The 24,716-nt window shown below is 47.1% G+C and overlaps 1 protein-coding gene, 1 non-coding gene and 2 pseudogenes across 2 annotated transcripts; 2 read left to right on the forward strand and 2 right to left on the reverse strand.

Moving 5' to 3' along the window:
• Window positions 1–1,849: 1,849 nt before the first annotated feature.
• LOC141425390 (small nucleolar RNA U13) lies at window positions 1,850–1,953 on the reverse strand. Its single transcript, XR_012450441.1, has one exon. It is a non-coding gene; the product is annotated as a small nucleolar RNA U13 (small nucleolar RNA).
• Window positions 1,954–3,568: 1,615 nt separating this feature from the next.
• LOC109701620 (PRAME family member 12-like) lies at window positions 3,569–6,692 on the forward strand. Its single transcript, XM_020187152.1, has 3 exons — window positions 3,569–3,855; window positions 4,385–4,981; window positions 6,119–6,692. The coding sequence occupies exons 1-3, from the start codon at window positions 3,569–3,571 to the stop codon at window positions 6,690–6,692; spliced, it is 1,458 nt and encodes a 485-aa protein (XP_020042741.1).
• An 8,378-nt stretch (window positions 6,693–15,070) lies between these two features.
• LOC141424898 (PRAME family member 12-like) lies at window positions 15,071–18,217 on the reverse strand (annotated as a pseudogene).
• A 1,497-nt stretch (window positions 18,218–19,714) lies between these two features.
• LOC141425395 (small nucleolar RNA U13) lies at window positions 19,715–19,809 on the forward strand (annotated as a pseudogene).
• The last annotated feature ends 4,907 nt before the right edge of the window (window positions 19,810–24,716 follow it).

Consider the following 24,716-nt stretch of genomic DNA (forward strand, 5'->3'; position numbering starts at 1 on the left):
TTACATCCACAATGAACACAAATGTGGTGTTGTGCTCTACCCTCTTCACGGTTGATTCAGTTGTGAGGGGGAACATGATGATGGCATAGTGGGCAAGGCCATGTGTCCTGGGGACACTCTTCCTAGGGCACTTGTGCTGCCTTCAGAGCCACAGCGTCTTGAGCTGCATGAAGATGTGTGACATGCATACCTTCTCATTTTGTTCTGTGGATGTCTTTCAGCACAGACTTTTTGGCCTTGAAAGACATTGCTTTGGTTTCAGCTTGGGGAAGGAAGGGCAGGAACTTCCCTTTTCCCTGTCAGCATCACCTTGGTAAAAAGAGACAATTTTAATTGTTTCAATACAAATTTAAGTGTCTGGTTCCAAACACAGCAGTTAAACCTGGCTTGGTAGATGGGCCTACAGTGCCAGAGTTACATCATGAGTTACATAGGGGACCTTGTCTAATGAAATAAAGAAAAATCAAGAAAGTACAAACCACACAGTGATGATTCAGAAATGCTTTTTAGTGTAAATTTTCTTTAAATTCAGAATCAAGAAAAACAGATATATGTTAAACTCTAGGTCTGGTTTGGTCATATTATATAACTCATGCACAAGAACTACATGTAGTAAAGTGAACATTGCATCTTTCTAGACTGTAGAGAGTAGTAATTAGAGCAATGCATGTCCCTCACCCTTCCATCATCCACTCCAGCAAGAGTTCCGCACAATGGCCTCCCTTCATAATATTGGGGTGTGTTTTCACCTGCTGTGGTGTTTAGAAATGAAGTGGGGCCCTACAGTGTCCTTGTGATCTGTGGTTCAACATAAGAGCCTGTGGGGAGGACCAGTGTCCTGGTGCATAAAGATGGTCTCTGAATATTTTTAATTCATTGCTCAAATGTATTTTATGTTGATTCAAATAATGTTGTGTTCTCTATTGCTGGATACCTTTGTTTGTGTATTTATTTCTGTATTCATCTTTGTATTTCTTTCTTTCCATCTACCTTTCTTTTCATCCATTCATTTATTTGAGAAGGGTCTCAGGGTGATGCCCAGGCTGGCCTCCAAGGTGTTGGCTCAATGGACCCCCTCCCCCTCAACCTTCCAAGCAGTGTGTGCGCACTGCACCTGCCCAGGTGTTTTAACTCTGCAACAAATTCATAATGTTGACATGAACAAACATCCCTAAACAGTGATATTTTCAGGTTTTGCTTTCTTTAATATCAGGAACACACTGAACATTTTCCTGTCTCATACTCAGGATTATGTTGGTCAATGAGCAGAAAACCACCACCCATGGGGTACAGTGAATCAAGAGTGGGTCCTTGACCTTCATTCTATCCCTAACTCTTTCCCTTTTAGGAAGGGTCATCTGACTCATGCAATTGATCTGGAAAAAGTTGAACTGCCAGTCAGGAAAAACTAGGTGGAGCTTCAGGAATCTGATCAGATGTTGCTTCCTGATTGGACAGGAGGCTGTTGAAAAAGGATGCTTGCAAAAAGGTCAAAAAAGCTTCAGAGGAACAAAAAGAAGAGAAGCAGAGTCCTATTGCCTGGAGTCACTGCCTGGTCCTGCTGCGATTCAGAGAGCCCTCGGGCACCTCTCACACACTGGTAAGTGACTCACCTGCATAAGGACACCTCACACCCTCCCTCAGTCAAGCTCAGTTGTGGCCTACAACCATGGTGGCACTGAGAATCTTATGACTTCTGCCTCTTTAGATGAATGGTTTAAGAATTTTTTTTTTTCATTTTGGGTGGTTCTGGGGTTGGAACTCAAGGCCTCATGCTTGCTAGGCAGGCACTCCACCTCTTGGGCCATTCCTCCAACTCTTTTTTGTGTTGGGGTTTGTTTTTTTTTAATGTCAAAGTGGTAATGTACCAATGTTATAACTAGGTTTGAGGGACACACATGACAGGTAAATCCATGAATGCCCAATCATCATGCTTATGAACCAAAAAAGGATCTATGTTGGGAATGTTTGAGATAGGGTCTCTCAAACTATTTGCCTGGGATGGCTTTGAACCACAATCCTCCTGATCTCTGCCTCCCTCATAGCTAGGATAACAAGCAAAAGCCCAGTTCTCAAATATCTTAAGTGTTTCTGGGCTTATGCCATTTTTAATTTTGTGTTGTTTTCACTTTTGGAGAGAGTCTGGCTATATAACCCTAGTTGCCCTTGAAATCATGATTCTCTCCTGATTAGGATTCAGCTAATCCTAGAGCTAGAATTACAAATTTTACAATTACAGTACCATGCTTGGCTTTCATTTATAAACTTCTCAATCAAGAAAGATTTGTTTTGTTTTTTAAAACAGCACCATCAATTTGACTGGACTTTTAGTATTCAGCAATTTAAATATTACTTTGTAGTCCCTTAAATTACAGTATCTAACTAAGTGCTCTTGTGATTTTACAAGTTAAATTCTCCTTATTTATTTATTTAATTATACATTTATTCCTTCATTCATTTAGTTCTTTTGGAGACTTGTTTTCACTACTTAGTCTCCACTGACCTACAACTCTATCTCATATCCTTCCTGGTGTGATTGCAGGCATGGGTATCCCCTTGGGATCTACACCTCCCTAGCAATTAAAGTTTAAAACAAAGCTGGGACTGGGACTGGTGACACCACTGTAATCCCAGCTTTTGGGAAGGTGAGGCAGGAGGATTAATTGTTGGAGGTCAAATGCAGCTATACAGAGAGACACTGTCACAACAGGAAAAAGAACGGAAAAAAAAAAAGGAAGGAAGTTTAAAAGCATTTTGCACAGTATTTAGCCCAGGGTCTTATGTATTTGATTTTTATTTATTTACTGTTTAGTGTAGTTGGTGATCCAGCCCAGTATCTCCTGTAAGCCAGGGAACCCTCTGTCACTGAGCTCCACCCCAGCCTGTGTAGACTGCAAAGGTAGAGCCCTATTCTAACCCAGGCTTCCCAGGCTCCTCTCCCAGGGCTCAGTGCTCCTTGCAGAAGGACTGGCACATGGGAATGTCCCTCTCAGAGCTCGCCTTAGGCTCAGGGTTTCCACCTCAGAATCAGCATTTCCCACATGCTGCCTCCCACTGCTTCCACAATCACTTCTTCAAGGATTGGAAATGAATGGCACCATTTTCTAGTCTCTTTAGCGCTTCAAGCACGATGACATAGAAGGAACAGAGAATGAATGTAGGGAGGCAGGGCACATGAGACGTCCCTTGCCTTTGTTTTAGGAACTTGAAGGTGACCAGAAACTATGACAGAAAGGCTGGGGTGAGTTTATGGCTCCTTGTGTCTCTTCCAGGGAGGACTAAACTCACAGGAGCAGAGGTAGGAAATGCACGGGCAGTAGTGAACTTCTGCCCATGTTGGTGCTGGTGACACACTTATCCTGCTACCAGCTGTCACAGAGCTGTGGCTTTGTGATCCTCAGGTGCTGAGGTGAAATGGGGTAAACTGAGTCTCTTCCACCACTGCAGAGCAATGACTCATGTCCTGACTTGGGTCCTTGGATGGTGAGTGGGGGTTTTCTTGGCCTTGTCCTGAAGCAGGCATCTTCCTGGATGCTTGGCAGAAGCCTCTCATTACAGATCCTTCAGAATGAGCATCAAGGCCCCACCCACCCTCCTGCAGCTGGCAGGGCAGAGCCTGCTGAGGAACGAGGCCCTGGCCATCTCTGCTCTACAGACACTGCCCATGGAGCTCTTCCCTCCTCTGTTCATGGAGGCCTTTGCCCAGAGACGCACTGAGATCATGAAAGCCATGGTGCAGGCCTGGCCCTTCCCTTTCTTCCCCCTGGGACCCCTGATGAAGACTCAAGACCTGGAGACCTTACAGATCACCCTGGGTGGGATTGACATGCTGCTCCGCCACCAGGTTCGTCCCAGGTGAGTGTGACTCAGGAAATATCAAATGGAGGGTGCCGTGATCTATGGAAGACTGAGTTAGGGACATAGGGGAAGCAGTATCTGATGAAGCAAGGAAGAAACTAGAAAGGCCATGACCATTGCTGAGCTTCTCTTAGGAAAGGACTTCTGGGAGTGGAGGACTGATAAGGATTGATGACAGGGTGGCAGAAAGAGCTGTACCTGTGTCCTTCCACAGCTGTTAGAAGTGGGGAACAAATTTGATCCAATGGGAAGGGGGTGGAGAAAAGGAAGTGAGAGTTCTGTTATGAAGCCCAGGTGAGGAACCTTTGCCTAGCAAACATGGGGCCCAGGGAATGTGGCTCAACTCTTCAAGAAATAAGAGGAAGAAAGATAGAAAAAAAAACAGAAGGAAAGAAAAAAAGAAAACTAACATGGAGAAGAAATTGAAAAGGGCACAGTGATGTCCAGGATGGAGGATGGAGAATAGAAGCGCAAGTGGATGTTGGGGTTCTGACAAGATTCTCAGACTCTCCCTGTTTCTCCTCAGGAGATGGAAACTGCAGGTGCTGGACCTGCGGACTGTGCACCAGAACTTTTGGAAGGTGTGGGCTGGAAACATGGCTGGGTACTGCACCCCACAGGCCAAGAGCATCAATCACGCAGTGGAGGTCCAACCAAGGACAGGGGTGAAGCAGCCCTTGCGGCTGATAATTGACCTTAACCTGGATCTTGATGACCTACATGAACTCCAGATACACCTGTTTGAGTGGGTCCTGCAGAGGAAAAGTTCAGTACAGCTCTGCTGTAGGAAGATGCAGATTTGGGGACTGTGCACTTGTGGCTCCAGGCCATGGCCCATCCACAGGGTCCTGAGCCTATTGGAGCTGAACTGGATAGAGGAGGTGGTCCTACATTGTCCCTGGTCCCTGTGCATCCTGGGTGTGTTTGCTTCTTACCTGGGCCAGATGAGAAACCTGCGCACACTCTGCATCTCTCGTACCTGTGTGTTGTTACGCATGTCTCCAGAACAGAATGAGCAGCTTGTCACCACCTTCTCTTTTGAGTTTGGCAAACTCAGCTGTCTCCAACAGCTCTATATGAATGGGGCCTATTTCCTTCGTGGCCATCTGCACCAGGTGCTCAGGTGAGGATGGACTGGGCAGTCTGGGAGGCATAGAGTCAAGCCTTTCCTTGTTACATTAGGCACGGGAAACATGTGCTGTTTGCCAGCCATTGAAGATGTCAGTGTGATGTGTGCATTAGATGTGTAAGTGTTGATTTTTTCTAGTCTATCCTGTAATGTGGACACTCATAGCCCATCAATGCCAATGGGGATTCTTCAAGGTGAATGGCCTGTAAAGAATCACCATACTAGGAAGACAGGTATGGTGGACAAGTATAGCAAGGGTGGGCAATGAATTCCTCCCAGGAGGTGTGTCTAAACTGAGGTGCTGGAAATAGGAAAGAGACAGGGGCTCTGATGGAGGGAACCACCTCACACCTGCACAGGTCACCACAGGGACACTGAGCTCTGCAGCTGAGTGAGCAAGAAGGGACCTGTCTCTAAGTTCCCCCTTCTCTGAATGGTGGCGTTGCACTCAGGCAGGGGACAGATGGGAAGTATGTGGCACTGGTGTTTGGGTGAGGAGCAGGAGTGAAACACAAGGACAGTGACAGATGCTATGCTGGGAACGCAGGGGAGTGAGCCACACAGGAAGCAACACCAGTTAGGTTTTCAGATCTTGCCTGAGTTTGTCCTTCCTACAGGTCTCCTCTGGCCAGAGCTGGGGCATTGTGTGACAATGAGGAAAGGGCACTGTGGAGAGGGGGTAGTGAGGCAGTCACACAGTGATGGTGAAAGACCTCAGCCCAGATGACTATAGAATACACTGTTTATTTTTGGTGATACTGAGGTTTGAACTCAGGGCCTCACACTTGTTGGGCATGTTCTGTTACCACTTGAGCCACTCCACCAGCCCTTTCTTGTGATGGGATTTGTTTTCAAAATAGTGTCTTGGAAACTACTTGCCTGGGGTTGCCTTTAAACATGATCCTCCTAATCTCTGCCTGCTGAGTAGCTAGGATTACAGGAGTAATCCTACTGGCACCCAGCCTGAGAACACACTCTTAACAAGTGACATCCTTGATATTAACCAGGTACAGATGGTAAGGTCAGCCTTGGGTATGACTGGAAAAGATTATGCTCTCTGACCTGAGGTCATTCCACCCTCCTCCAGCCTACAATCCATTAGCCAGAACTTACTGCTTGTTCTGTCCTCAGGTGCCTGAAGACCCCCTTGGAGTCCCTGTCAATAACTCAATGCCAGCTTGAAGAATCAGACTTGGACTATCTATCTCAGTGCCTGAGCATCAACCAGCTCAAATATCTGAGTCTGAGAGGAGTCACGCTGAGCTATGTAGATCCAAAGCCCTTCCAAATTCTGCTAGAGAGAGTCTCAGACACTCTGAAGATCCTGAACTTGGAGGACTGTGGGATCAGGGACTCCCAGCTCACTGCCCTCCTGCCTGCCCTGAGCTGTTGCTCCCAGCTCACTACATTCAACTTCTTTGGGAACCACATCTCCATGTCTGTTCTGAAAGACCTGCTGTGCCATACTGCCAAGCTGAGCCGGTTGAGCCAGGAGCTGTACCCAGTTCCTCTGGAGAGCTATGATGGGCTGGGTTCTGTGATCACAGAAAGACTTACTCAACATTGTGCTGAGCTCTTGGATACACTGAGGACCATAAGGAAGCCCAAGATGGTGCTGTTTGGTACTGAGGAGTGCCCTCAATGTGGCAGCCGATGTTTCTATGACATGGAGCACCATCTAAGCTACTGTTGGATGTATACCTAGTTGACTGCAAATATCTAAATTTTTCTCCTGACCACTATTAAGTGAAAGCCAAGACCTAGGGGTCTGATCATGGGTACAATGAACATGTGGTTTCAACCCACTGTTCAATAGGTTTGGGGAAAATGAAGGTGATGAAGGGGTGCTCATATTAGAGGGGAAAAGTTGACACAAGGCGCAATGAGTCCTTTTGTCATGTGTCTTATGCAGTCATAAATACGAATCAGAATGTGTCGATGTGGCTTCAGACTGGAGAGGTGCATGGGGCTCTTGCCCCTGCCCAGTGGTCTATAATAAAAGTGGTCAGAACCTCATATAAACACTCTTTGTCTGCCTGGTCTGTTATCCTGGTGTCCAGTGTACAGGGAGGAAAGTCCTGTGACTGTAGAGAACCACAGGCACTGAGCTGTCTCATCAGTGAGGCCGAAGACCAAGAACTCATGGCATCCACAATTGGAGCCACGCTGACGACTGCCTTCCACTCTTCCTTCTCTATGGGTATCTGTGACATCCTGTGTGTGTGGCTGGCTGCTTTTTAATGCACACAAGGCTGTCAGCTGAAGTGAGCTCCTCAGACCCACTCTAAAGGACAGAGTCCTTTTGGGAATACAGGGGTTTGGAATCCAGGACGCTCAGGCTGGGGTGGACCATAGGCACGTGTGGGGGCTGGGGAAAAGGAAAGACAAAATGCATGAAAAAGGAATCAGGTTAAGCCACGTTTCAGAGGCCATGTTCTTGGGTCTCCCAACCGTGTCCTTTGCTCCAGCAGACACGGCCTCCAGTTGGTTGACAAATGTTCCTTCCTTGTGCTAATGATTTACTTTGTAAAAGTGAGTAAAAGTCTATCAAGAAATGAAAACTGTAAAACCCCAAAGGGCTGGGGGCATGGCTCATGTGGTATAACAAGGCCCTGGCCCATCTGAAGCAGGGGGAGGCACCACAGAAAGGGAACTGCTTCTTTTCCCTCTTTATCCCTCTTGGCAGGTTACCCCATCCTTCAATGCACGCTCCATTCTTGGCAACAGAGAGGAAAGCAGGGAGTCAGGCACCAAATGGGACTCAGCCTCTACATGGAGCTTCCATTTAATCAGGATTCATCCACAGAGCAAAGATTCATCAGGCAACAGGGGTGGGAGGTGGGGGCACAGCTGGATTCATGGGTTAATGTGGAAGAGCATCTGCATAGCAAGGGGTAAGTCCTGAGTCCAGTCCCCAAAAAGGAAAAAATACACCTGGATTCATTTCCAGTGATCAGAAAAGATCAACGCTGTAGGCTTGAGCTGTCAGGGTGGCTCAAGTATTAAGAGTACCTGCCTAGACCCTGAATTCAAACCCCAGGGCCTCCAAAAAAAAAAAGCTGTGGGCTTTGTGCGCCCCCTGCTGGACATTTGGGACAAATGCGTGTGTTTTGGAGCACCCTTGCTTTCCTGTGAACATTTACAAAACTGCTGTTATGGTACACTACTGAGCATTAATAGTGTGATTTTTTTAAATTTTAGCAATGATTTATTTTAGTATAGCAATATAAGTAGGAAGAATTGAGGAAATAAGGGAGAAACATTCCCTGCTGTTCTGTAGGAAATGGGAGGAAGTTTCCTGTGTTGTGATTTTAAGAGATAATAAGGACATAAATCATTTTGAAAATTATAAGGAAATTTAGATCTTTTACAGAATGCAATGGTATATGAAAATAGTGTTTAATTTGATTTTCTGGATCAAAAAGAAAGATACTTGCTCTGGGTGTTTTCAGTGGTAGTGGTGGTAGAACAGTGTGATGCCCTGGGCTCCATCCCAGCACTGAAAAAAGAAATGACTGAGTAATAATTGAAAAATTAATCTGTGTGTGGTACACACATCTGTAATCCCAGATTCATAAAACTGAGATATTAAGATTATAAGTTTTAGACCAGGCTCAAGGACATAGTGAAAGCTTTTCTCAAAACAAATTAATAAAAAATAAAGAAATGAGACTTTGAAAAATAAATGTAAACATCAATGAATAATAATATTACTTATTTAATAAATTTTTAGAAGAACAAAATGATAGAGCTTGAGTTGGCATACTTAATTTTTTTTTGCCGGTACTAGAGTTTGAACTCAGGAAGGCACTCTACTACTTGAGCCACTCCACCAGCCCTTTTTTGCATTGGGTAATTTCTAGATGAGGTCTCTAGAACTGCTTGCCCAGGATGGCTTCTAACCACAGTCCTCCTCGCCTCTGTCTCCTGAGTAGCTAGGATTACAGGTGTCAGCCACTGGCCACACTTATTTTTGAATGTTGACTTGGTTACTTACACCAGTTTTAGAATCACAGAAAAATTAGGCAGAAGCTCCCCAGTTCCCACATCCCCTGCTCCACACAGGCACTGCCTCCCCCAGGAGCAGCGTCCCTTTCAGAGGAGAACAAACATCATTCATAGACCTAAGGACACATATTTGCAAATCCATAGTTGACCTTGTAGCTCATTCTTGCTGTTGTCCAGTCAATGAGTTTTGAATGAACCCGCATTACAGGATCATACAGAATAGTTTCTTGTGCTCAAAGTCCTATGTGCTTTGGCTGTTCGCACCCCCTCCCACCAGAACCTGCCAACCACTGGGCTTTCTGCTTTCTCCGTGGTTTTGCCTTTGTGGAATGTCATCTAGTATGTAGCCTCTATGATTGCTTTCTTTCACTGGATAATTTTCATAAGGATCGAAGACCCCTCCCCACACCCACCTTTCTCACACAGTCCCCAACCCATGACTTGATTTTCAGTGTCTGGCAGGACCATGGCTCAGTTATTCATTCACCTGCTAAAGGAAGCCATAATGGATTCCAAATGCTGGCAATGAACAAAGCAGCCATAACCATCCAGGTGGGGCCAATCCCTTTGGTAAAGACCTAGGAGCTCCAGAATTGCACTGGAAAGGAATGCTTGGTTAACTGTTACTGGTTTTCTTAACACTCACCTGGTAAACAGAATGGCCACTGAAATGGCAAGGATAGTGTTCCCACCATTCTGGCTCCCCACTTCTGAGCATGGCACCTGACAAGTGGTAGCAAGTGCTCATGTCCTGCAGGTCACATGGAACCTCTACCATCGGTGACAGCCACCAAAAGGACAGCTTGGAAAGAACACAGCTGGCTAAAAGTAACGTGGAAGACACAGCACTCAGGCTGCTGCTCTCACTGCCTGTGTGTCAACGTCCAGCCTTCATAAGGGCTCATGAGCTGAACCTCACTGGTTTCCATACGTTTTCCCCAGAAATGCAGGACATCGTCACTGTCAAACAGTCCCACAATGCACACAGAGCAACACCTTCCCTGGCCTTCCCTGCATCTCAGGCCCTTCTCTAGAGGGTTTGGGTTAGTTTCCTCATTCCAGATCTTTCTGACTTCCTCTCCATTTGTCCCTACACATGGAGGCCTCCAGTTTCATCCACTCTTCTAGAAAGGGTGTCTTACTGTGAGATGGTCATGGTGCTTTTCCCACTGAAGTGGAAGGATTGAAGATCTGTCCTCATTCTCATTGGCTGGCACAGAGCATCCCATAGCTGAGGACTCAGGTGAGCACTGTGTCTGTTTGTGGACATCTAGCTTCTTCTGATTTGTTGCTGTTACTGAACCCGTGGTCCTAATGATCTTGACATGCTGAAGCTTCTCTTTAACTTCTCAAAGTTTTCTCATTGTTCTCTGCTCCATCTGTGCTGAACCTTCAGTTCCCCCTTCTCTAACAGGTTATTTCATCAGTATGAACAGACTCTCCACAGTCATCCATTTAAAAGAAAAACAAAGAGAGTGAAAAGAAACCTCCTTTGCCTCCATGTCATTCTTCTTCTGCACACACAGCTTCTCCTCAGAGGTCTCGGCATTCCCTGTCTCTGTGTCTGTTCCCTTACACAGGCTCAGTGTCATTTTAAGGAACTATTCCAAGTGCACAGAAGAATACGCTCAGTAAGATGAAAACATGTAGCTGGGTGCGAGTGGCTCACATCTGTAATCCTAGCTGCTCAGGAGGCAGAAATCAGGAGAATTGTGGTTCCAAGCCAGCCCCCAGCAAATAGGTCTCAAGACCCTATCTCGAAAAAACCCAACAAAAAGAAAGGGCGGTGGAGTGGCTCAAGGTGTAGGCCCTTCTGCAACATGGTTTCTGCTTCTGGTTTTGCCCTTACCTGCCTGTTTGAATCCTTAGCTCCTGTTTCCCATGCCTCATTTTCCCTGGTCTATACTGTTCTGATTTCTGTTAAAAATTGAAGGCATGGTTTATTTGTTTGTTTTTTAACTAGGTAGGTCACATTCTGTATTTCCTTCTAAAATCTGTTAATTATCACACTTTTGACTAATGAATGACTTATTTCATAATGATCCCTGACACCACTTCCATGAAATGTTTTAAACCTTTTTATATTTTTGACAAACTACTCTAAGATCAAATTCTATATTAAAACTTTTTTGTATATAAACTAAATTTGGGAGGTTTCAGAGGGACCCAGAACTTCTCAAGGGGTTTGTAAAATGAAACACGAAATGAATTAGCCTTATTTTATATGATGGACATTCACATTGCTGTCAAATAAATGTTTAGCTGGGTGCAGAAGCACAGCTTATAATCCCAATACTGGGAAGAGACGGCGGGAGGATTACAAGTGGGAGGCCAGCCTGGGCTACATGAGAGCCTGCTCAAGGTGAATCCATGCATACATACACAAGTAGATAGAAGAATGGATGGATGGATAAATAGATGGATGGGCTGTGGGTTGCCAAGCCTGCTGGGAGGTGCCTGAGCCTGGCTGCTGAGGTTGGTTGAGGCTCCTGTCCAATGGGCAGCTAGTTATGGGGACAGCCACAGCAGCTATAGACAACCACACAGGGTGGACAGGAGGGGTCCTCAAGGGGTGGAGGATGGCATGTGGTTGACTGTGTTGTGCAGAGGCACAGCACGCCTGCACTTTGAAAGCCAGGTTTCACTGGTCAAGGGGTCACCTGCTGGGTAAGCATCATCTTCCCAGGCAGCAGTGCCCACCGCGTCAAGGCCTGTGGCTCAGAGGCGCCAATGCCGCCTGACTTCATGGAGAACCTTAAGCAAGCTTAAAGACTGGTGGCCCATGTCCCTGCCCATGAACACTAGATCTTTTCAGGCAGGACCACCTTGCCTCCACTGAGGACCCACCTACCCCAGGTCACCTACATGAACCTGTGGGACTGATGGCTCCAGCCTGGGTGTGTTCCTGCTGCAAGCAGTGTGACATCCCACTGCAGGACAACCCAGGCTTGCACGCGGTGCTGAATGTGCTCCACGGCACATTGCACTTCAGCTGCATGGACCAGCTGCAGGCAGGCGAGCCACTCTGTGGGCTCTAGAGGTGGAGGCCCTGTGATGCGGAGTCCTGTGCTCCCAGACCCAGCCACCAAGGCCAGCAGCCCTGCAACCTCATGCCACACATGCACAACCAGCACCAGGTCAGTGCTGTGGCCAAGACCGCTGGCTTCCTGCACATCCTGGCCCCACCCTATGACACTGACCATGACCAGGAATGCCACTGTTACTGGGTGCTGGATCCTCTCAGGCCCGAGGAGGCCTCCAGCTCCACCTGTCACCTGCCCTGAGATGTGTAGCTCAAGGAGATCCCAAAGCTGATGACTTCTGGGGTGAGGAAGAAGCCTATCCAGGTCCCAAGGCCATCCTTTAAAGCCACTGGTTCTGAAAGCAGTGAGCCTCAGTCTTCCCTGCTCTGATCAGGACCTGGATGCCCTTGCCCCAACCCAGGTCTCTCCCTGCCGCCAGCAGCTTGGATCAGCTGCTGCTGCCACTGAGGCCCTGGGAAGCCAGCACCACAGGACAGCAGTCACCACACAGGTGATTGAGAAGAGGCTGGATGATTTGCTGGTGTGTCATTGTCACAACAGCTTTGATATGAGGCAGTGTGGACCCTCTGAAGTGCTCTACCCTAAAGCCATAATGACAGTATTCTACAATACACTAAATGATTTTCTATTCCTGCCCTTGACTTTCTGCCCTTACAGTTTTAAGGTATTATTTACCAAGCAAGACCCAGTGGATTGAATTGCTTCTTTAGTCCCAGCCATTGGTAAGGACTAGGTTTCAGGAAATGAGCTACTTTTAAGGAGAGCTGTGTGTTCTGCCTAGCTCCTTCCCAGTGAAAATCAAATCTCACTTGCAGAGTTCTGGGCTCACCCTCAACACAGAACTGTACAGGTGGAGAATAAGACTCCCTGTCTCCCTCCCTTGCCTGGTGGCCACAGTGGACTGACTCAGGCAGTGGCTACTAAGCAATTCAGCACCTGCCTGTCTCAGTGAGCACTGGTGCCTTACATCTGATCCTGTTCCTAAGACCTCAGATCTGTCCCCTGAGCAGGTTTTGTTCAGACTCTCCATTAATGCACAGTCCATTACCCTCAGATGACCTTTTTCTTGTCACAATGAACCTTCAGATTCTTGTCATCATGAACCTGAAGAGATGACAAATACTCTTCTCTAAGCATCACTCATGCATCCAGATGGCTGAATGCAAAACACCTGAACCCGCTGCTGAATCCCACACCCTGCTTCCTTCAATCTCCTCAAGTAAAATAGAGGAAAGGACAGGCCATGACCTGTTACCTCACAGAACAACCATGGTCCAGAGCTGGGGTTCTGGCTGTGCTGCTTGTGGTCTGTCTCAGCTCCTCCTCAAACAGCAGAGCTAGGACTTGCTACACCTGGACAGGTTTTGTGCAGGAAGATGGAAGACATCTGTGACCTAGGCATGAGAATTAAGAATTAATTATACTTTTAGTCTTTTTATAACCAAAACTTGGTTAAAAAAGCTCCATCCCCTGCTCTTGCAATGAGCAGTTGTGTTATCTGTGACTAGTTTATTTTTAGGTGTGGGAGATGGAAGGTTTAAAGGGGTTTTGTGTGGATAGAATTTAGAAATTTAAAGGGGAGATTGAGTTCCCCTCCTAGTCTGGTCAAAGGTGTTTCCAGTGGGATCAACTGAGCAAGGTGTAAAAGAAGAGGAGCGACTCCTGAGTAGATGATGTTCATGTGCGCATGTCTGCCTCTATGGTGGGAATCTCTTCCATTTCAATTGGCCAAGTTTAGGAGGAAACATCTGTAGAGAACTCTCAGCCAAGACTGTGTTACTGCTATCTGTGTAAATCAAATTATCAAAAGACACCAGACAGAATTGCAAAGGTAAGATCCTTCCAGTCCACCATCAGTTCATTTGCACAGTAAAACCTCAGCACAGGGGTGAATATTTGTCCATGCATTATAGGCTTTCTGGGCAGCAGACAGGCAAATAGTTGCGAGTACCAAGGAATATGGCCACTGAAATGTGACTTATACTCCCTTTTGTGTGTGAGTGTGTGTTTGTGTGTGTGGCACTGGAGTTTGAACTCAGGGCCTTGTGCTTGCTAGGCAGAGTTCTATCTCATGAGTCACTCTACCAGTCCTTTTTTATGTTGGGTATTTCCGAGATAGGATCTCTAAAACTTTGTGTCTGGGCTGGCTTTGAACCACAATCCTGATCTCTGCCTCCAGGGTAGCTAAGTTTAAGGTGCTAGCCACTGGCATCCAATCCCATTTTCTTTAATGCATTTTGTCCTTCACATTTCCTCAGTCCCATGGCTTTGCCTGTGGTCCCCCATAGCCTGGATTCCATTCCCTCTATCCTTTACAGTGGGTCTGAGGTACTCACTTCAGCTGTCAACCTTGTATGCATTAACCACTGACCATCCACACACACAAGGTGCCACAGGTGCCCAGAGAGAAGGAGGAAATGGAAGGCGGTGATCAGCATGGCTTTTAATTGTTGATGCCACAAGGTCTTGGGCTTCAGCCTCACTGATGCAAAGCTCAGGGCCTTTGCTTTCCCTACAGTCACAGGACTTTTACACTGGAATCCAGGTGGATCTGCCATGGAAGTGAGGAGGATTTGCAACAAAGTTCAAGACCTCCTTCATTTCTGACCATTTCTCTATGAACATCCATGAAACGGCAACACCCCCATGCACAGACAGCCTGAAGCCACATCTTCACATTCTGATTCAGATTTCTGACTCCTTAAGACACATGTCCTAAAGGTCCCATCTCTCCCTACTTCAACCTGTCCCATCCAAATCCAAACCCCACTCCATCACCTTTACTATTCCCACACCCATCAGGAAGAAATTATATCTTCTGTTTTTCTTGACCAGATCCCTAGGCATTGACCTTCACTTCCCAGTACCCAGAAGAAAGCTTTTGACACTTGCAGTGAACTAGGCAGGCAGTCGACAGCAACAGAGACTCCTTTTCATGTTATACACCCATCTGTTGCCACATTGAGAGCAGGAGTCAATAGTGAACAAGACCGTCTTGTGTTGCCTAATGTTCCTCAGTGTATCCATGAGCTCAGCAAAATGTTGGGAAATTTTCCCTGTGCCCACAGCCCCCAGCTGGACCCTCCAGAAAAACAGGGTTTAGCTCCTGGCTCAACTGGCTCAACGTGGCTGTATGGTGCAGCAGGTCCCTCAGGACAGAAATGGAGATGTGGTTCTCAAAGAAGCTAAATGTGGTGAGCTGGGAACAGTGGCTCAGGGTAGGCAGAAGTGCAATGAGCTGGGGGTCCCAGAACCCACTGTCCACCAAGCCCAGGGTCTTCAGGGTGTCTGCAACTCTCTCTGGCAGAATTTGGAGTGGGTCAGGACACCCAAAGGCCAATGGGACTCCTCTCAGATCCAGGTGTTTTAGCTGGCAGATGCTCAGACAACTAGATCTGCAAGCTGGTAGTGAGTTATTGACAGGGACTCCATGGGGGTCTTCACGCACCTGAGGACAGACCAAGGAGTTAGTTCTGGCTAATGGAGGAGGATCAGGAAAGACCTTGAGGTCAGAGAGCACCACCTTCCCACCCACACCCAAAGTGGAACATGGTCTGAACATGGTCAAAACCAAGGATGCCACACGTTACAAGCGTGTTCTGTGGTCACCACTTTCTAGGCTGAGGTCTTTCAGCATCGCTGTGTGACTGATTCACTGCCCCCTCTCCACAGTGCCCTTTCATCACTGTCACTCACAATGGTCCAGCTTTGGTCAATGGACTCTTGCAGGAAGGACAAACCCAGGCAAGATCTAGAAACCCCACTGGGGTTGCTATCTGTGATGCTCACTCGTCCCTGCATCCCCAGAATGGAATGTGTCACTACTCACTTGCTTTACTCCTTATCCTTACCCTCAACCCCAGTGCCACACAATTCCCATCCCTCCCCTGCATGTGCTCAACACCCTGCATTCACAGAAGGGGACTTAGACTCAGGCTCCTTCCTGCTCACTAATCTGCAGAGCTCAGGGCTACCAAGGTGACCTGTGCACATGTGAGGTGGTTCCCTCCTTCGGTGTCCTCTTCTCCTTCCTACTTCAACCACCTGAGCTCAGACATGCCTCCTAGGGAGGACCTCGCAGCCGACCGTTCCTACACCTGACCTCCACAGCTGGCTTCCTAGCATGAGGACTCTTTGGAGGCCATCCACCATGACTCTTTGACATTGGAAAGTCTTGACTCTGCTCTACATCCATCCTCACCTGAGCACCTGGTGCAGGTGGCCATGCAGGAAGTAGGCACTGCTCATACAGAGTTTTCAGAGACAGCCGAGTTTGCTGAACTGAGAAGTGAAGGTGGCCACAAGCTGCTTGTCATTGTCTGGATCTATGTTTTCCAACACACAGATTTGAGAGATTCGGAGTTTGCACAGGTTTCTCATCTGGTGCATGTAAGAAGCAACATGTCCAGGGTGCACAGAGTCCAGGGACAAAGCACAACTACCTTCTCCATCCACTCAGCTCCAATAGCCCCAGGACCCTGTGGATGGCCCATAGCCTGGAGCTGCAGGTGCACAGTCCTCAAATCTCCATCTTCCTACAGCAGAGCTATGTTGAACTTTTCCTGTGCTGGAACCACTCAAACAAGTGTATTTGAAGTTCATCAAGGTCATCAAGGTCCAGGTTAAGGTCAACTATCAGCCTCAAGGGCTGCTTCACCCCTGTCCTTGGAGGACCCTCCTCTACTTGGTTCCTGATCTTGGCCTGTGGGGCCCAGTCCAGGCCATGGCATCTGACCATACGTTCCAGAAGTTCTGGTGCACAGTCAGCAGGTCCAGCACCTGCAGTTTCCACCTCCTGCGGAGAAACAGGGAGAATCTGAGAATTTTTTTGACAGCTTTTTAAATGAGTTGTTCTAATTCAAGGTGATACAGGGTTCAGAGTATAGCAAAGACCAAAGAGCAGAGTCTAGCAGGATTCTAGGCTGGGTTTACTTTAAATTCACAGCTGAGGTACAAATGGGTGACATAGTGGCTGACATACTAAACACAAGGATCCACTGTATTACAATTTATTTTTTACAGAAGGTGCTTATTCTTAAATGTACAACAGACTCCAACACAACGTTTCATGCTAGCTGTAGATGGCAAAAGATGCTATGGCAGGAAACCCAGATGTTCAAATAGGAATGGAATCAGGGTCACCATCATCTCAAGCACAGGGAACATGTTACTTTTTGTCAGATTTCTTAATTCCACCTGTGGACAGGGGGCCATTTTCCGTAGCCTTGCTTTTAGCTCCTTGAGTTTCTTCTGCTCCTCTTTTTGTTTCTGCTTAAAAGCCTTGTCTCCCTCATCCATCTCCTTGGCCTGCTTCTTGGCTGTTTCGGGGGCATCTTCTTGCCACCTTCACCCCCAGACATGGCACCTGCCATCCCTTCCCCAAGATCCTGATTCTAAGTCTGAGAATCTTGTCACATCCAGCTGTGCTTCTATTCCCCATCCTTCCATCCTCCCATCCTGGACATCACTGTGCCCTTTTCAGTTTCATCACCATCTTAGTTTTCCTTCTTTCTTTCCTTCTGTTTTTATTCCTATTTTTCTTCCTCTTTTTTTCTTGAAGTGCTGACCACCAATTTCAGGGCCCCATGCTCATTGGAGCTCCTCAGCTGACCTTCATGGGCAGAACTCTCACTTCCTTTTCTCTACCCCCTACCTATTGGCTCCCAACTGGCCCCCACTTCTAACACTTGTGGGAGGACACAGGTACAGCTCCTTCTGCCATCCCCTCATCCATCCTTATAAGTCCTCCACTCTCAGAGGCCTTTCCCAGGTGGAGCTCAGCAACAGCCCTGGTCTTTTTAATATCTTCAGTTGCTCCATCAGTTGCCTGTAGCCCATCCCTTCCCCCATCTCTCTATGTCTCCAACTCATAGACCCCAGCACCCTGCCTTCTATGTTCCCTGAGTCACACTGACCTGCTGGCCAAGTAGCATGTCAAGGCCATCCAGGGTGAAGTTTATGGTATCCAGGCTTGTAGTTTCATCAGTGCCCCCAGGAAGAGCCAGGCTTGCACCATGGCTTTCAGGATCTCAGTCTTTCAACAGACAAAGGTCTCCATGGAGAGCAGAGGGAAGAGTTTAATGAGCAGCAACTCCAGAACAGAGATGGCCAGGGCCTCATTCCTCAGCAGGCTCTGCCCTGCCAGCTGTAAGAAGGTGGGTGGGGCCTTGAGGCTCATTCTGAAGGATCTCTAATGGGAGGCTCCTGGCAAGTGTCCAGGAAGATGCCTGCTTCAGGCCAAGGCCGAGAAAACCCATACTCACCATCCAAGGACCCAACTTAGGACCCAAGTCATTGTTCTGCAATGGTAGAAGAGACCTCAGTTTACCCCATTTCCTTCAGAAAGTAAGGACCACAAAGCTTCAGCTTTGTGACTTTGGCAGCAGGATGAGTGTCTTGCCACCACCAATGTGCGCACAAGTTCACTATTGCCCATGCATTTCCTACCACTGCTCCTATGACTTCAAGCCCCACCCCTTTCCTGGAAGGATGCTAAGGAACCTGAAAACTCACCCCAATATTTTAGTCATTAGGTTTCAGGTCATCACTCAAGGTCCTAAAACCAAGGTAAGGGAAATCCCATGTGACCATCCTCACATGGAACATTCCATGTTCCATCTTAATTAACCTGTTGGAACAGATGAAGGAGACTCAAGAAAATGGCACCACTCATTTTTGCTTTTCCAGTCCTTGAAGAAGCGATTGTGGAAGCCATGGGGCAGTGTGAGGCAGCATGTGGGAAACTCTGACTCTGAGGTGGAAACCCTGAGCTTAAGATGAGCTCTGACAGGGGGATTCCCACATGCCATCCCCACTCCTAGGAGCACTGAGCACTGGGAGAAGAGCCTGGAAGGCCTGGGTCAGAACAGGGCACCACCTTTAAAGTCTGTATAGACTGAAGTGACTGGGGGTTCCCTGGGATCCAGGAGATCCTGGGTTGGATCCCTAGCTGCAATAAATAAATACAAAAAAAATCAATCAATACAAAAATAAATAAATAAATGGAAGTTGAACACATAAGACACCAGTCCAAATACTGTGCAAAATGCTTTTAAATTTCCTTCTTTTTTTCCTTTTCCTTTCATTCTTCCTGTTGTGACAGTGTCTCTCCCTGTAGCTACAGTTAACCTCCTGCCTCAGCCTCCCCAAAGCTGGAATTACAGTTGAGCCACCATGCTCAGATTCAGCTTTGTTTTAAACTTTATTCGCAAGGGATCTGGAGATCCCAGGGCGGGTACCCATGCCTCAAAGAAGAGCATTGGGGCAGCTAAGGCAGAGAGACTGTGAGAATTACAGTTAAGTCTGGGCTGAATAACGAAAATAAGTCTCCAAAATAATTAAGTGAATGAATTAACGAATGAGAATTTAAGATGTAAAATCACAAGACAGCCTAGTCAGATACTATAAGTTAAAGGATTAAAGTAATATTTAAATTGTCCAGTCAAATTGATGGTGCTGTTTCTTCTTGTGCCAGACACTGTCTCAATAACCAAAACAACAACAAAACTTTAAAAATGGCATGAATCAGAGAACACTCAATATATTTGGGCACCTGGCATCTTTGGTTCACACCTTCAATGCTTATTACTAGGGAGGCAGAGATCAGGAGGATTGTGGTCTGAGGCCTGCCTGGGCAAATATTTGAGAGACCCTATCTTGAAAATACCCAAAACAGATCCTTTTTTGCTGCTTAAGTGTGATGACTGGGCGTTCACATCTTTGCACGACATGTGCATTCCTGTTACAACATTGGCACATTACCTGCTGACAAAAAAAAATATATATGCAACACAAAAAAGAAAAAGGGCTGGAGGAGTGGCCCAAGTGGTAGAGTGCCTGCCTAGCAAGCATGAGGTACTGCTTTCAAATATAGGTACTGCCAAAAAAAGGAAAAAAAGGCTTAAACTTGTTCATCTGAACTGAAGAGGTAGAAGTCATAAGATTCTCAGTGACACCCTGGTGCAAGGCCACAGCTGACCCTGGCTAGGGAGGGTCGGGGTGTCCTTATGGAGGTGAGTCACTTACCAGATGTGGACGAGGTGCCCAGGGCTCTCTGAATCCCAGCAGAGCCAGGCAGTGACTCCAGGCTCCAGGACTCTGCTTCTCTTCCTTTGGCTTCTCTAAAGCTTTCTTGACCATTCTATAAGCACCTCCTCTTTTTCAACAACCTCCTGTCCAAGCAGAAAGAAGCATCCGAATCAGATTCCTGCAGCTCCACACAGTTAATCCTGATTGGCTGTTCAACTTTCTCCACATCAGTTGAGTGAATCAGATGTCCCTCCCTGAAACAAAAAGACTCAAGAATGGTGTGAAGGTCAAGGACCCACTGATTGATCCACTGCACCCCATTGGTGGTGGTTTTCTGCTCTGGGACCATCATAATCCTGTGTGTGAGACATAATCCTGTGTCTGTTCCTGATGTTAGAGAAAGCAAAACCTGAAAATATGACAACCATATGAATTTGTTGCAGAGTTAAGACACCTGGGCAGGTGCAGTGCGCACACACTACTTGGAAGGTTGAGGGGGAGGGGGTCCATTGAGCCAACACCTTGGAGGCCAGCCTGGGCATCGCCCTGAGACCCTTCTCAAATAAATAAATGAAAAAAATTTAGAGAACACAACATTTTGTGAATCAACAGAAAATACATTTGGGAAATAAATTAAGAATATTCAGAGAAGATCTCTGTGTGCCAGGACACTGGTCCTGCCCACAGGCTCTCATCCTGGGCCACAGACCACAAAGGACACTGCAGGGATCTGCTATTTATTTATGTATTTGTTTGTTTATTTATTTATTTTTGTTACTGGGGTTTGAACTTAGAGCCTACACCTTGAGCCACTCTACCAGCCTTTTTTTCTGAAGAGTTTCTTCAAGATAGGGTATAGTGAATTATTTGCTGGAGTTGGCTTCAAGCCATGATCCTCGTGATCTCTGCCTTCTGAGTAGCTAGGATTACAGACTTGAGCCACTGGCGCCCAGTGGCTTCACCCATTTCTAAACACCACAGCAGGTGAAACCCACCCCAACCATGTCAAGGGAGCCTATGGCATTTTTAACATGGAGAGCCCTTGCTGCAGTGGATGACGGGAAGGGTGAGGGGCATAAATCTCTCCACTCACTCTCTTTGCAGCCCAGAAACAGGCAATGCTTTTACTACACTCACTTCTTGTTGCATGAGCTCTATAATGTGGATAAAAACCAGACCCAGTGTTTAACATATATCTGTTTCTCTTCATTCTGGATTTAAAGATAACTCACCTTAGCTGAGCTCTGATGGTTTACACTTATAATCCTAGCTACTCTACTTGGGAGGCAGAAATCAGGAGGATCAAGGTTCAAAGACAGTCCCAGCAAATAGTTCAAGACTGGGATAAAGTCTGGGTGACAGTTTCCATAGCACTTTGGTTTTAAAATACAAAGCCTCAGGGGCAGCATGGAGCTCAATGGTAGAGTCCCTGTCTAGCATTCACCAGGCCCTGGGTTTGATCCTAATCACTGCAAAACAAATAAATTTAAATTGAATTTACCCCTTCCCCCTTTCTCAGTCTGTTCAATGAGTTCACTGACAAAGAGAACAAGTAAAAAGAGAGGGAGGGTGACACTCCTCTGAGTCTACCCAGGTGCCACTGGGCTCCAGGCTAGAAAATTGGCACCTTTTACAATGAAGACAGATGTAGGTATAGATCTGGACTTCACAGGGTGGACTTATGTCCCTCAGTACCTTCTCCAACTTTGCTCAAACATGGACAAATCTCTCACTGTCAGTAGTATCCCAATTGGTGCCATAGCTTTCCAGAGGGGCAGGATACAGTGCTCGGCTTACCTGGCTCAGCCTGGCAGTGTGTCTCAGCAGGTTCTCCAGGGTGACCATGGAGATGCGGTTCCCAAAGAAACTGAACATAGTGAGCTGGGAGCAGCAGCTCAGGGCGGGCAGGATGGCATCAAGCTGGGAGTCGGTGATCTCACACTCCTCCAGGAGCAGGCTCTCCAGGGTGCCGGCCAGTGTCTCTAGCAGAGCTCCAAGGAGCTCTAGTCTCAAGTCTTTTAAAGAACAGTCCTGTAGGTGCAGGTACTTGAGCTGGCTGGTGGTGGACACTGGGACAGGTGCATCCAGTCTGACAGCTTTAGCGGACTTGAACTCAAAGAGAGGATCTCCAAGGGTGTCTGGCTCCTGAGGAGAGAGCAGAGTTAATTCCAGTGAATCATGATGGTGGTGGTGGTGAGTGGAACCACATGAAAATGACCTCCATGAAGGAGAACTTGTGGACAAAGGTGCTTCTGACCGTCTGATGAAGGTCAGGCCCCTGGAGACTGTGTGCTGCAGCCTCTGCTCACTCAGTCTCCCGTTCTAGGTTGAGGACTTTCACGGTCACAGTGGAAATGGCTCAGTGCCCATCATTACAGCACTCTTTCTTCCTCACTGAGGTTCCCTCCTAAGGCTCTCTCACCCCCTGTGTCCTCAGCAACGCATCTTTCCCTGTTCACAACTCCTCACACCTGCTCTCACCCTCAACCACAGAGTCACACACCATCTCCTACCTGAACTCCCAAACACCTTCAAAAGAAGGCTGGTCCCCTTCCACAGCTGTGAGCACAGAGCTCCATGGGGGTCCTGTGCAGGTGTAGGGGGCCTCCCTCCTCCAGTGCCCCTTCTCCTTCTTAGTTCCACCACCCGGGCTTAGACATGCTTCCTAAGGAGAATTCACAGTCCCCTCACCATGGGTCTGATCTCCACAGCTGGCTTCCTGTTATGAGGGCCCTGCACAGAACACCAACCCCAGTGTAGCCAGATGCACCTCAGGGGTGGATATGTGAGGCCAGAATTCAAGAGGGAGCACTGGACCCGTCAATGCATTCCCTTTCTGAACCAGCCTAGTCCCCACTTCCTAGCACCTGTGTTTGGATGCAAGTAGAGGCTCCTGCCATCCCTGCCTCCATCCCAAGTCTTCCACACCAGGAAGCCTTTTCCCAGATGTCCCAAGCCCCTGGATGGAGCCCTCAGAAGCCTGTTGCCCGCTCTTCACCTCCTGCTCTACCTGACTCCAGCTACCTCTTCTCTTGATTTCAAGGTCCTTGCTTCTATGACACCTGGGTCACATTCACCTGAACCTGTTGAACAAGCAGCATATCAATCTGGATGGTCCCCAAGTTTCGTGTCTTCATCATGGTTCCCAGAAGGAGGCAGGGGAAGGGCCAGGCCTGCTCCATGGCCTTCAGGATCTCAGTGCTTCTGCAGGAAAAGGCCTCCTTGAAGAGCTGAAGGAAGAGCCCCAGTGGCAGGCTATCTACAGAAAAAACATCCAAGGCCTGGTTCCTTAGCAGGATCTGCATTGACAGCTCTTGGGGCCTTGGTGCTCATCCCGATGGGTCTGCAATGAAAATAATCCTGGAAAGCATCCAGAGACAGGCATCCTTTCAGGCTCTGTGAGGTAGACAAATCCTGATCCAGTGTTTAACATGTATCTGTTTCTCTTGATTCTGCATTTAAAAATAAATCACATTAGAAGAATTTCTGAAACATCAGTACCTGGGTTTTTGTTTTTTGGGGTTTTTTTGAGACAAGTTCTCCTATGTAGCCCACTCTGACCTTGACCTCTCTCTTTTTGCCTCAGGAGTAGATTGCAGGGCTATCCCACCATGCCAGCTTGAATTGGTGTGTTCTGAGTCACAGAAAATAAGACACAAGTCCACCAACACTCTTAAATGCGCATTTAAATAATTAAAGCTGTATTTAGGTGAATTTTATGACTTTCTGAGAGAGTTTCAGCATTTTGCTCCTATTTGAAAATGTAGTTAGAGCAGTAAGAGTGCCTGCCTAGCAAGCAACAAGTGTGAGGCTCTGAGTTCAAACCCCAGTGCAACAGAAAAAAAAAGATGAAAATGTAGTTAGGATAGTAAGTGACCTGGCTATTGTGTTGCAGAGGAGAATGTTTGTCCTTTGCAGTGTATGGATAGAACCAAGGCCTCCAGGTATCCAGGCAAGTGCTCTACTCCTGAGCTCCACCCCCAGCCTGACAGTCCCTTTGACATTCTTGCATGAACACCAGAGCCAGGCTTGGTGGCTTGTGCCTATTTTCTCAACAATGGGGAAGCAGAGGCAAGAGGATTGGAAGTTCAGTTCACCCTGTGATTCATTGGAGATCCTGCCTCACAAGAGAAGAAAAAGAGAGAGCAGCCAAGAGGGAGAGAAGGAAAAAAGACAGGAAGGGAGGAAAGGAGAGAAGGAGGAACCTACAGGCCAATATCCCGGATGAACACAGATGCAAAATCATCAAGGCAATACTAGCAAAGAGAATCCAGCACACCTCGAGGAGATCATTCTCTGTGATCTGGTGGATCCATCCCAGGGAAGCAAGGATAGGTCAACATCTGCAAGTCAAGGAATGTCACATTCCACACCAGAAGAATAAGGTAGAAAATTATACCATTCCCAGAATACATGCAAAAAAAAGTGACATATAACATTCAAACAGGATTTATTTATTGATTTACTGATTTTTTTTTATGACAGTGCTGGAGACTGTACTCAGGGCCTCAAGCTTGCTAGGCAAGGACTTTACCAATTGAGTCACAGGCCCAGACCTTTCACTTTTTAGGTCCTTTTAGACAGGGTTCCTTACTTTTACAGGCACATTTTTATGAATTTAATGCAATTTGAGAAAACATATTAATAAT

Source organism: Castor canadensis, chromosome 7 (genome assembly GCF_047511655.1).
Source record: "Castor canadensis chromosome 7, mCasCan1.hap1v2, whole genome shotgun sequence".
NCBI lineage: Eukaryota > Metazoa > Chordata > Mammalia > Rodentia > Castoridae > Castor > Castor canadensis.